This window comes from Sminthopsis crassicaudata, chromosome 4, assembly GCF_048593235.1.
Source record: "Sminthopsis crassicaudata isolate SCR6 chromosome 4, ASM4859323v1, whole genome shotgun sequence".
NCBI lineage: Eukaryota > Metazoa > Chordata > Mammalia > Dasyuromorphia > Dasyuridae > Sminthopsis > Sminthopsis crassicaudata.
The window spans coordinates 101174821-101187628 of record NC_133620.1 but is presented as its reverse complement, the minus strand read 5'-3'; the positions used below and the strand labels follow the sequence as shown (position 1 = coordinate 101187628).

At 34.0% G+C, this 12808-nt stretch overlaps 1 protein-coding gene across 3 annotated transcripts in view; it reads left to right on the top strand.

Annotated features, from left to right (window-relative positions):
• Positions 1–12808, top strand: part of RBBP5 (RB binding protein 5, histone lysine methyltransferase complex subunit) — a 34041-nt gene that overhangs the window by 4552 nt on the left and 16681 nt on the right. For all 3 annotated transcript variants that reach the window (XM_074308942.1, XM_074308941.1, XM_074308943.1), the window contains exons 3-9: positions 136–308; positions 3281–3421; positions 3802–3964; positions 6547–6656; positions 10507–10626; positions 10893–11046; positions 11147–11218. In XM_074308942.1, the coding sequence (XP_074165043.1) occupies positions 136–308; positions 3281–3421; positions 3802–3964; positions 6547–6656; positions 10507–10626; positions 10893–11046; positions 11147–11218 (933 nt within the window). The remainder of the gene's footprint in view (positions 1–135; positions 309–3280; positions 3422–3801; positions 3965–6546; positions 6657–10506; positions 10627–10892; positions 11047–11146; positions 11219–12808) is intronic.

Here is a 12808-nt window from a genome sequence, read left to right as displayed (position 1 = left end):
ATGGACAGTTTTGGTCAGAACTCTCAAAATTTTTTGTGACTATGTTCAGGAAAAAAATGTTTAAACTGAATGAGAAGCCAGAGGAATTGAAGTAACTTGCTGTTGCTGTTTATCTATATTTGCATTGTATTTTAGGAAGCTGATGGAACTTTGGATTGCATCAGTATGGCCCTGACCTGTACCTTTAACAGATGGGGCACACTGCTCGCTGTTGGCTGTAATGATGGCCGAATTGTCATCTGGGATTTCTTGACAAGAGGCATTGCTAAAATAATTAGTGCCCACATACATCCTGTTTGTTCCTTATGGTAAAGTTTTACATCTTTTATTGGCATTTTTAACTGGAGTTGTATATTATTCTCCCTGTGATCACAAAGACTGTAACTGAGTAGGATTTATGGTACTGATTGAATCCTTCCTGGTTTAAGGAGTTGGGGATAAGGGTAGCCCAGAAGTTTGTGTATAAATGAAAATCACAATTGGTTTGAATGAATCAAGATTAAGCAGACAAGTTGAGGAGCTAGAAGGAGTAGAGGTGAGAGGTGATGTTTGCAATAAAATTGGAATCAGAATCTGAAAACACAAAAAATTTTGGAGGGAATCTTATGAGAAGCAAGACTTGCTTGGGACTAGGAGATAGACATGGGATTCTTTTACCTGGAGACATGAACTTGCTTTGATAACATTTTGGCAACTGTATTTCCTTTGTAATCATTCTGAGATGAATTCATTCTTAGTAGGTTACTAAATTGCCAAAGAGATCTGTAACACACAAAAAATTAAGAACTCCTGAGAATTGCATCAAAGTAGCAGGTAGAAACATTACCAAGCATGTAGCAGCAGCAATAGTGTGAAGTAGCCTAGCACCCAAGTATGTTAAGGGGATTGAACACTCAGGCAGAAAATAGATCCCAAGGGGACCATTGTGCTATCCCTGAAAATAGGAACAGATCCCATCTGACAGCTGTCTCCCATTACCCATGTTCAAATCATAGTTCTAGAGCAGAGAGGTGTGTTTACAAGAGATCAGATTCTCCAACTGTGTAAAGAGTAAGGAACAAGTCCAGAAACCATAGCTTTGTGGCTCTGAGCCCAGGAGCAGAGAGGGTACTCAGTTCTAACTTTCGTTCCTACACATAAGCCTGTGATGGAATAAATCAGGATGAGGAAACCAAAACCAATGGGGAGCCAACAGCAGTTCAGTCAGTCTGAATTTATAGAATTTCTTCTTGGATTAACAGTGATTAAATAGACAGCAGTATATAGAAATTCAATCATACATGAGCCAGTAGACCCAAAGTATGTCAGGAATTTACAGTCTTGGAGAACAATGAACAGACCTCTTCCCAGATTGTTGTTGGAAGAACCAAAAACTTAAAAGTCTCCAGACTGAGTTATGAAAGTAGCAGCAGAACAAAGTAAAAAAAAAAAAAAAGCTCAGGATAGACATTCCCCATCTCCCTTTCCCTCTGGAATTGAACAGAGCTCAGTACTGACATAAAATTCAGTTCAGAAAATGAACAAACACAAAAAGAACCTGAGTATAAAAAGCTGTAATGGTGATAGTGAAGCTTAAGACAAAAAATAATGTGAGAACATCTACAAGCAAAGACTCAAATAAAAATGCAAATTGGACATAAGCTTAACAAAAATTCCTGGAAGAGTTAAAAGTTTTCTGGGGTTTTTTAAAAATAGAAAAACAAAGATTATTTTAAAAGTCAAATAAGAACAGTTGAAGGAAAATTGCAGAAAATGGGAGCTGTGCAAGAAAATTATGAAAAGAGAATTGACAATTTGGTAAATAAAAGAGGCAAAAAAATAAAGAGGGAAATAACTCCTTAAAAAGTAGAATTGGCCAATTGGAAGCTATTGACCCCCATGAGACATCAAGAAACAATAATACAAAATTGAAACATTGAAAGAAACATTAAGCAGAAAATATGAAATGTGTTAGGAAAAACAACTGACCTGGAAAACAGATGAAGAAAAAATAATTTAAGAATCCTCATTGGAGTACCTTGAAAGGCACGAGCAAAAAAAAAAAAAAAAAAAAAAAGTATGGCCACATTCTCTTCAAGATATTCTAAAGGAAAACTTCCCAGATAGTACAGAACCAGAAGGTAAAGTAGAAATTGAAAGAATCCATTGATCATCTCCTAAAAGAAATTTCTCTCAAAAAACTCCCAGGAAGATTATAACCAAAATTCAGTCAATGAGAGAATTCTGCAAGCAGTAGTAAGAAAGAATTCAAATACTATGGAGCCATATTCAAGATCGCACAAAATACAATAACAACAATAAAGGGAAGGTTTAGAATGTAATGTTTAAGAAAGGAAAGGATTATAACCAAGAATAGCCTACCTAGTATAACCGAGTATTATAAGACAAGGGAATAAATGGATATTTAATGAATTAGAAAACGCTCAAACATTCTTGATAAAAAGACCAGAATTGAATAGAAAATTTGGTATTCATACACAGCAATCAGGAGAAATATAAAAAGCTAAATGTGAGAGAAATGATGAGGAATTAATAAGATATAAGTGTTTATATTCCTGTATGAGAAGATGATAAATATAACTCTTATTAGACTATTATCATCCCTGGGGTTGTTAGAGGGAGTCTACTTAGAGTGTACATGGAGTATGCACTTTAATAGTCAATACAAAATAGAGTGAGTCTATAATATATAGATGATCTTAACAGAAGAATAGAATGATGACAAAAGAAGAGTACACTGGGAGAGAAGAATGGGGTAAACCTCATGTAAGTGAAGCACGTGTATAAATTTATGCTATGCAGAAGAGATTTTGCTGAGTGCATGAGGGTTATGGAAGTGGGCAACACTTAGACCTTGCTTTCTTTTTAACTGATTCAAGGAGGGGAGAATATACATACACACAATTGAATATAGATATTCGTCTTACCCAACAGAGAAATGGGAGGGAAAGAGACTAACAGAAAGGGGGGAGGTAGGAATAAGAGGGAGCATAGATTAAAGAAGACAGTGGTCTGAAGCCAAAACAAACTCTTTAAAATGGAGATAGAGTGAAAAAGGATAACTATAAGAGAATAGGATAGAGGGAAATAAATGTCAATTATAACTGAATAGGACAAACTCACCCATAAAATAGAAGAGAATAATGGATAGTTGGACATTTTGTGAAAATAAAAAACTGGAAGCTTGTATGGAAGTTACAACAGTAACTTAAACATAAAAAATGCAAATGTATTTTAATTATCTTTTTTTTTTTTTTTTTTTTTTTTTTTTTTTTTTAAGCTGGAGTCGAGATGGTCACAAGCTTGTGAGCGCATCAACTGATAACATAGTGTCACAGTGGGATGTCTTGTCTGGGGACTGTGATCAGAGGTTTCGATTCCCTTCACCTATACTGAAAGTCCAGTATCATCCCCGAGATCAGTAGGTTTGATCAAAATTATCTTTTGGATTAGGGCTTTATTAATTTATATGGGTTAATTCTGGATTGGTGAACATTGGTTTGGAATTGGCATCTCACATGTTTCCAATTGATTTTATTCTATGGACTATTAGTGCCTTTTAAGTTTTAAGAGAAGCAGCTAATGATAATTTGTAGTTTTATAATTAAAATAGAACAGTTTTGGGTTTGTTTGTTTTTTTTAACTTGAAAAATGGGCACATAGAAGAAATAAGCATGACTCTTAGTTGAGAGTTTTAAATGGTTGGGATATTTGAGATCCCAGTAATGTTTAAGGAGAAAGGGGAAGGATTAATCTTTAGAAACCAAAGCACTAAACTTTTGCATTTGTCTTTTTAAACAGGAACAAAGTTCTTGTATGTCCGATGAAATCAGCTCCTGTTATGTTGACCCTTTCTGATTCCAAACATGTCGTCTTGCCAGTAGATGATGATTCTGATCTGAATGTAGTGGCATCTTTTGATAGACGAGGGGAATATATTTACACAGGGAATGCAAAGGGGAAGGTAAGTATGCAAGGCAAGATCTTCAGAATTAAGACAGCTTTGCAAAAAATATTCAGTTGTAGAAATTTGATATTCTATCTTCAAATCAGCATTGAACATTAGCTCCATTCGTACTTGCTTGGCTATTTTATCTCAGCTGTATTTTCTTATATTCTTGATATCAGTGGAACTAATAGCACAGATCTGTTTATCACAGCTATGTTCTGAAATTCCTCTCTCCTACTCAGTTTCTATTGTCTGTTTTCTTGGAAAGAGAGGCAGAGATATAGTAAAACTTCATTAGTTCAACTTCTTGGAGGCTGAGCTAAAGATTACCTTTAGATCTTTGTAAAAACTGTCAAATAAAATAGTATAAACAAGATCCAAAGGGATATGTGTAAATCACTGGAGAATAAACTTCTTAACTATTTAGAATTAGAGTAATAGCATAGTGAGTCTTGTTTAAAGTATGTACATGCTTTAAAAGTATATGAAAGTAACACTTTTTTTTTTTTTTTTTTTTTTTTGATCTGGACCTGTCATTTCACTGGCATAGAGAATAATAGCTAGTGAGTACAGTAGCTTGGAGTACTTAGAAAGATGTGCAGTGATTTGCCCAGTGTATCAGAGGTGGGACTTCCTAACCTGAGGTCAGCTGTTTACCCAGTATACAAATCTAACAAAAAAAAAATTATCTTTAAGCCACTTATAGTTCAAATAATTTTCTTTCTAATAAAGTAGTGTGTTATTATGTATAAGGTCCTATGCTAAGTGATCCTCAACAAATCTTAAATTTAATTTCACTGAGCCTCCATTTCCACATCTGTAAAGTGAGAGGTTTATGGAATCTTTGCTACAACAGAATTTGTTGATTTTTTTTTGGGGGGGGGGTGGTTAGGAAGGGAGATTTGGACACTTTGACCAGCAATTTCATGGTTTCTTTTGAAAATACCTGTTTTGAAGTTCTGAATTGATCAGCAATCTTGCTGATACCTGATGATGATGTTTCTGCTACTGTTGCTGCTGCTGTTATAATGATGATGATATATAATGTATTTATATAACAGGTTATATAACTTATAACCTATAACTTAATCCACAGAACATTAAAATATTAAAAAGCAAACTAGAAAATTGTCCCAAGGACAACATAAATTTTTTTTTAAAAGGAAGAAAGGAAGAGTTTTCAAGGAATTTTTAAAGAAAAGTTTTAGAAACATCTGTGGCAGCTTGAAGAAGCTAATGAAGTCTGCTGAAAGGCTGAAATTCTTGAGAACTTTAGTCAGCAATTGAAAATAAAAGCCAAAACAGACTAGGAATTAAAGCAATACAAAAAAATTTTTTTTAACAATTCAACATCAAACAAAACTTAATTTGGGAAACTTGAGAAGCAAAAAAGAAATTAGGAGAGGGATATATGACCCTTGTAGTAGGGAGATGTGGAGAAGTTCTGGTGGAGTGGTTGTAGTCATTACCTAATAGAAACACAGTTTGGAACTATGCAAAACAGCTTGTATACCTTTAATATGAATTCAATAGCATACCTTGATTAGTATGTTTTTAAAGTGTTCTAGAAATGTGTTTTGTTTTTTTTTTTTTGCTGAGGCAATTGGGGTTAAGTGACTTGCCCAGGATCATACATCCAGGAAATGTTAAGTGTCTGAGGCCATATTTGAATTCAAGTCCTCTTGACTTCAGGGCTGGTGCTCTATCCATTGTGCTACCTAGCTGCCCCAGAAAAATAGAGGGATAGCAGTTTGCCCAAGATCATTTCTAACTGAACTTCTTTCTTTGGAAAAAAATGATGATAATTTTAATATCTTAAAGGAAAGCATGGCATTGTTGATAAAGAATTCTCATAGCCAAGAAGACCTGCACTCAAGTCCATATGGTACTAGGCAAGTTACTTTACTTGCTAGTTTATTGTGCAGTTTTCTAGCACTTAAAATTGGAGAGAAGGGGGCAGATCTGCACTGGTAGAGGAAATACTTCATTGAGAGCTCCCTTTGCCAATGAAACCACAGGTCTGATTAAAAAAACAAAAAAAAATATGATCACATTTATCTAGCACTTTAATGTTTGCCCATTGCTTTTGTAATATCCTGGACAAATAGGCAGAAGTATTGTTATCTTGATTTTACAGATGAGATTCAATAATTAGCCATAAGTATAAGAGCTGAAATTATAATCTGTTTCTTGTGACTCAAATACAGTTTAGGCAATAAAGAATGTGCTATGTAGCAGTCTTTCTAGGGTCTTATTCTTTCCTCTCATTTGGAAGCAAAAAAAAAAAAAATGCAATTTAGACAAACCTAATCATTTGGTGCTTGATTGGATTTCAGATCTACCTTTGAACATTATTTCTTACATATTGGTAAAAGAAATACTCAAGAATATTATAACTGCCCTTTGAAGAAAGGTCAGCGCAATGCTGACTGACAAAATTGATGTGGTATATATAACTTATAGGATTTAGAGTTCTTGATGAATATTGACTGCTAGGTAGATTATCAAGAAAGATTATCCTTGATTTACCAATAAGAGTCAGGTGAGGCTGCTAATAGGTCTTCAGGACTCTCATTTTCTTCTTCTTTAATCTTTAGATCTTGGTCCTAAAAACAGATACCCAGGATCTAGTTGCTTCTTTCAGAGTAACAACTGGGACCAGCAATACCACAGCTATAAAATCAATAGAATTTGCTCGGAAGGGGAGGTGAGTCAGGACCCTGGTTTTACTCAGGGCAGCTTTAGTCTTATCTTTTTATTTTGTTTTTCTTTAGTTTTACTATAAAATGTTGAAGCTCCAGTAGCAATTTATTCATTGTGTTATAAATATTTTCATATGGTCTTAGTGAAGACAGTGTGCCAAGGTTTCCTTTTGTTACTTTATTTTATATAGATGTTTCCATATTTCTGTGCATCTTTGTGTGTTGTTTTTATGGTAATATGATGATATTACATTTAGGCTGTTTTTAGTTTTTACATTCTTTTTTGTTTCAATGTTAGCTGTACGCTACTTCTTACATTTAAAATAGAGCTATTTAACTTTTCTGATAAGGTTTTTGTGTTGCTGAGATTCAGGCATATACAGTATAGATTCTTTTGTTATCATTTATAAAGATTCACCTCATTATGATGACTGAGCATAAACTAATCTTCATACAAACAGGGCTTTTTTTCCCCTTTAAATTAAAATCCTAATAGTGGACTTACTAGATCAAAGATATGACCAGTTTTTGGCCTTTTGTTCTGTCTCAGCCACTTTGCTGTCTAGAGTTGGCAGCAGTTTGCTTTGCCTCCAGCAATATATGCATGTGCCTGTTTTCTTTGAAGTTCTACAACATTGTTTTACTTTTTAATTTATTTTTGGGGTAGTTTTAGTTTGATAAATGAATAGACTCTTTAAGTCAGTTCCTAAGTGCATGGACTTAATGTTATGTAAATAAATATAGATGCCTTACTTTTTCTCTGGGTATTACTTATTTTTGCAAATGAAATTATTATAAGGCCTTTAGTCAGTTAAAATTAGATTGTAGAATCGTATTTTCTATTTCAAATTTTTTTTGTAATATAGATGAACAGTTTCATAAAACTTCTATTTACTAAATAGAGCTTATGTACTTTATTCTTACAAAAATCCCCAAGACTTCTTACTTAACATTTCTTTACTCTTTATTTTAAAAACTTTATTTTTATTGGTGATTTATTTTTATATTGCATTCATTTCCAAATGTATCTTTCTCCATTCCTTGCCCAGTGAGTCAGGCCATCCTCTTGATTAAAAAATATTTTTAAAAAGTTCAGCAGCATTAAATAAAATATTAACCTTGCCTGATAGTATCTATGTAATATTCCATACTCATAGACCCTCACTTCTGCAACAATAGGAGGGAGGTGTGCTTTTTTTTTAACTCCTTAGACACCAAGATTTGTCATCATAGTTACACAGTACTCAATTTGATTTTATTGTTTTTTTATTTGTTGCATTATTGTGTTATTATTATTATTATTATTATTTTTGGTTCTGCTTGTTTCACCCTTTATTTGTTCATATCAGTCTTCCCATGCTTCTCTGGATTTTATTCTTATTTCTTTTTTTAATGGCAAAGTAATATTCCATTTTGCTCATCATATCAATTTGTTTAGCCCATTCCCCAGTAGATAGGCTTCTATTTTGGTTTTAGATCTTTACTACTACAGAAAGTGTTATGAATATTTTGGTATATATGAAACTGAATGGGAAAACAGGAATGCTTCAAAGTCCTCTACGCCTTTAAAGGCAATTTTGTTTTTTCCATAAGATTATACTCAGCTTTGTAGGGTAAGTTCTTTCATTTAAGCTTTTCTCATTAGCCACATATTTCAAGATGTCCTTCTGTTTGTGGTAATGTCCAGGTCTTAGATGATTCCTAAATAAGTTCCTTGAAACTTGAGCTCTTCTGGCTCCTTACAATATTTTTTCTTTGATGTGTAACCTTTGCATTTGGACTATTAACATTGTTAGCATTTTTCTTTTTGGAGTTTCTTACAGAAGTTTAGTAGGTTCTTTCTTTATTTTGTTCTCTGGTTGTAATAGATTGCAACAATTTTCATTTGTGTTTTCTTGAAATATATATATATTTTTTTAAAAAATGGTTTTTAAGGAGTCTGATGAGTTCTAGATTTGAATCTACTCCTTGCCATGTTGTTGTTTTTGATAGCAGGTATCTTAAATTTTTTCAGTCCTTAAACTTTGTTCTAATATTTCCTGCCATTTCATGGAGTCACTGATTTCTGTTTAGTCCATTCAGATTTTTAGAGAATCTGTTACATATGTAAGATTTTTGTCATTTTCTCTTTTACACTATTGTTCCAATTCTTTACTCCAGACTTTTATTTCATTTTGTATATGTAGAGTTATTTCTTCTAGATATTCATGTAGTTCTTGTGGAAAATCTACTTATTTCCTTAAATCTCTGCTTGCAATTTTTAAGAGAATTTTTTTTTCTAGGGTTGGATTTTTGAATATCTTTGGATCTATGATAGTTCTTTCTGTATCTTTGTATCTTTTTCAGTTTGTTTATCTCTCCAGTCTTCGTTTTGAATTGGAGCTTGGAATTTGCTTTCTACACTTTTTTTTTGACTGGGAGTTATTATCCTTGCTTGAAATTATCCTGGGTTACCTAGTTATGCTAGCATCCACCTCATGAGGAAGGACCTCCTGGATCTTTGAGGGACAGAGTGCTAAGGACTGAACCCAGGGGTTCAGGTTGTCTCAGTGCTATAAGGATCCACTGCTGATCGCCCCTAATCCTGGTTAATTCAAGATACATATTGAGATTTTTACCACTTTGGGACTTTATTAGAGGAAGCCCGCTGTCCTTGATGCCTTGAATATTTCAAAATTTTAGCACTTAAAGGAGTATTGTTTGATTTACATAGAAAATTATTCTCTGTAGAAAAGTTCTATCAAAAGCAATATCAAAATGACAAAGGTACAACTATTTTTAAATGTAAGTTTGTGGATTTAATAAGTAAATATCTAACTTTGGAGGCAATTATATGGTTAGCACATGCATGACATAATGAGATATAGAAGTAGAGGAGCTGAGAGATTTGACCTTATGGAGCTTCAAAATGTGGGGAGATGAGACAAATATATTCACAGGGCGTTCTTGTGACAAATACTGGGGGTAGAAACTTATCGGGAGAGGAGATTAATATGATTCAATAGTATGATATGTTTTGTCAGAAAAATAATATAATCTTAAGTAACATTGATCTCCATTGATCAGAATGTTTCTGCCATATTGTATTGGGGCTCTGAATCTTAGGAATGATATTGATAAACAAGAACATCTACATGAGATTGAACAGGATGATGAAAGGACTTGAAATTTTATCATTTGAGCATTAATTGAAGAAACTCAGAATATTCATATTCAGCCTAGAAGAGAAAGAACTTAGTTGGGATCATAAAAGCCATCCCTAAATATTTTAAGAATTGATATAGAACAACTATTAGATTAGACTGCTTTTTGGTCCCAAATGACAAGATTAGAACCAGTGGGTGCAAGTTACAAGAAGTCTAGATAAAAAGCTGTAGACAGTTGTCTAAAAATGTACTTCCTTATTAAGGTAGTGCATTTCTCATTATTGGAAATGTTCAGGCAGAGGCTAAATGTTGTAGAAGATGTTGTAGGACAAAGGTGTCAAAGTCATGGCCAGTCTAATCAAATTAAAATGTATTTGGGAAATATTTAACAATATAAAAATGTAATACATATTAAATATAAGTAAATATAATACATAATAAAATATAATACAATAACATAGTTAATTTGTGGTTTTATAAATCAATATATGACCTGCAGAAATCTTTCTTTTAGATTTTGTAGAGGCCATTATAGAAGGAATTTATATTTCTGGGTAGTGATTAGGTGATTTTTAAGGTCTCTTCCATCTGAGGTTCTATAATTTCTTTCTCTAAGTGTTAGTCTCAGGGACTATTCAAAGTAACTCATTTAGGATGTCTAGCCTTAATTTTTCATTTTTTTCCCCTCCCCTTCCCTTTTTTCTTGCAGCTGCTTTCTAATAAATACAGCAGATCGAATAATCCGAGTGTATGATGGCAGGGAAATTTTAACCTGTGGCAGAGATGGAGAACCAGAACCCATGCAGAAATTGCAGGATTTGGTAAACAGGTATATATCTCATATTTAAGAAGAAATGTTGCTAGAGGTAAATTCACATAAAGCAAAAGTATCATGATCAGTGTAAGATCAATATACCTTGGAGCTGTTCCTAGCAGGGATAAATTTCTTTCTGCTATGTTTCAGAGCCTTGAATTTTTTTTTCTTGGCATTTTAATATTTGTTTCACTTTCTTTATCTAGGTACAGGGGGGAAAAGTTGGATATTTTTGTATAGTAACTATATTCCTGTGTAATTTTTCTCCCTTTGACTTCTAGGACACCTTGGAAGAAATGTTGTTTCTCTGGAGATGGGGAATACATAGTTGCAGGCTCTGCCCGACAGCATGCCCTGTATATATGGGAGAAGAGTATTGGTAATTTGGTGAAGATTCTTCATGGAACTAGAGGAGAGCTTCTGTTGGATGTAGCTGTGAGTAGAACGGAGATTTTTGTCTTACACATTGGCTAGAAAAATCTTAACTATGTTTTTTTTTTTTAATGTTGCTTTTTTCCTCTTTATTTAAATACAGTGGCATCCAGTCAGACCCATAATAGCATCCATTTCTAGTGGAGTGGTATCTATCTGGGCACAAAATCAAGTGGTAAGAATTAATTTTTTTTGGTAATTATTTACTTTAAAGACAGATCCCTTCCAATACTAGTATGAGTTAGCTGTATAGTTTTCTTATATACCTTTTTCTTTGATGGTGGGAAGCCAGGATTGGCTCCCTTGTTTCTTTTTCTTTCTTTCTTTCTTTTTTTTTTCCCCCCCTTTTTCTGAGGCTGGGGTTAAGTGACTTGCCCAGGGTCATACAGCTAGGAAGTGTTAAGTGTCTGAGACCAGATTTGAACTCCGGTCTTCCTGAATTCAGGGCTGGTGCTCTATCTACTGCGCCACCTAGCTGCCCCTCTTTTTCTTATTTGAAACTGATCTGTTACATTTTTAGCTTAAGGTGAAATATGTAAATGAAGACAACTTTAAAGTCCAAAAAGTGCTAGCTTTCTAATCAGAGATCTGGGTTTGAATCCTACTTCTCTCACCTATGTGACTCTGAGCAAATCATTTAATGACTCGGGATTTTTCATGATGGCACTGGACTTTAGAACCCCTGAGGCCCCTTCTGGTCCTATTGAGTTAGCCTACAGATATTTGTTAAATGCTTATTATGTGCCAGGCACTGTGCTGGGGATGATAAAGGCAAAAACCCTGTTGTCAGGGAGCTCACATTCTAATGAGATATAAATAATCTGGTATAAATTAGATAAACATAGAGGCAGTGGAAAGTCATTGTTGAAGAAACACTCAAACCTGTGAGGACCAGGAAAGGCCTCTAGCTTAGATTTGAGCTGCATTTGGAGAGAAACTCAGAGGCAGTGATAGAAGGCAGAGTATTCCAGGCTGGGAGAACTCAGAGGGAGAAGAGAGGGGATGGGACAGCCAGGACAAGGCATCAACTTGAAAGATAAGAGTTATTAACTTATAAAGCATATATATTTTTATTTTCATTCACTGAAAATTACTGAAGTAGAAACTTACATATTTCAACCGTATTTCTTTTTTTTCCTCATGTTTGATTTCCTGTTTATGATTTTATCAAGATAGTTACCATCTAAAAAGGAACTCTCTACCTGAATAACCCCAGTATCTTCTGTGCAGCTATATGGTCTTAGGGAGTTGCAAGGAGCCCTAGAAACCTTTAAACTGCATTTGGCCAGGGTCTTACATACCAAGTATATGTCAGAAATAGGACTTGAACATAGCTATTCTTCTATGCTGAGTTACTTGTTTCTGCAGAATTCTTTTTTGTGGCGCTTCCTTTAGGAGTGCCCTGGGGATTTTTGACGTTTAAAGAAATTTATTAAGAAATTTAAAAAGCTTTAAAAAGAAAACGAGATGATACAGAATGTTGTGGAAGAAAAATTGACCTACCCTTGGCATTTGATTAAATAGGATCCAAAGATTAGGAAAGAATCTTTCAGAGTTGGTTGAATGGCATGTTAGTCATTGCTTCTATTTGCTCACTTTCCACTCATTTTTCAGGCCTTTTCAGTCTGACTTTGAACTAAATCTTCAACTAACCTGCTCTCTCCAGATCTATCAGTTATCTCAGCTAAATTCTTTCTTTATTTTTTTGGGCAAGTCAGGAGAACTCTGAGCCTCAGTTTCCGTGGCTCTTCAGATTAGTTGGCCC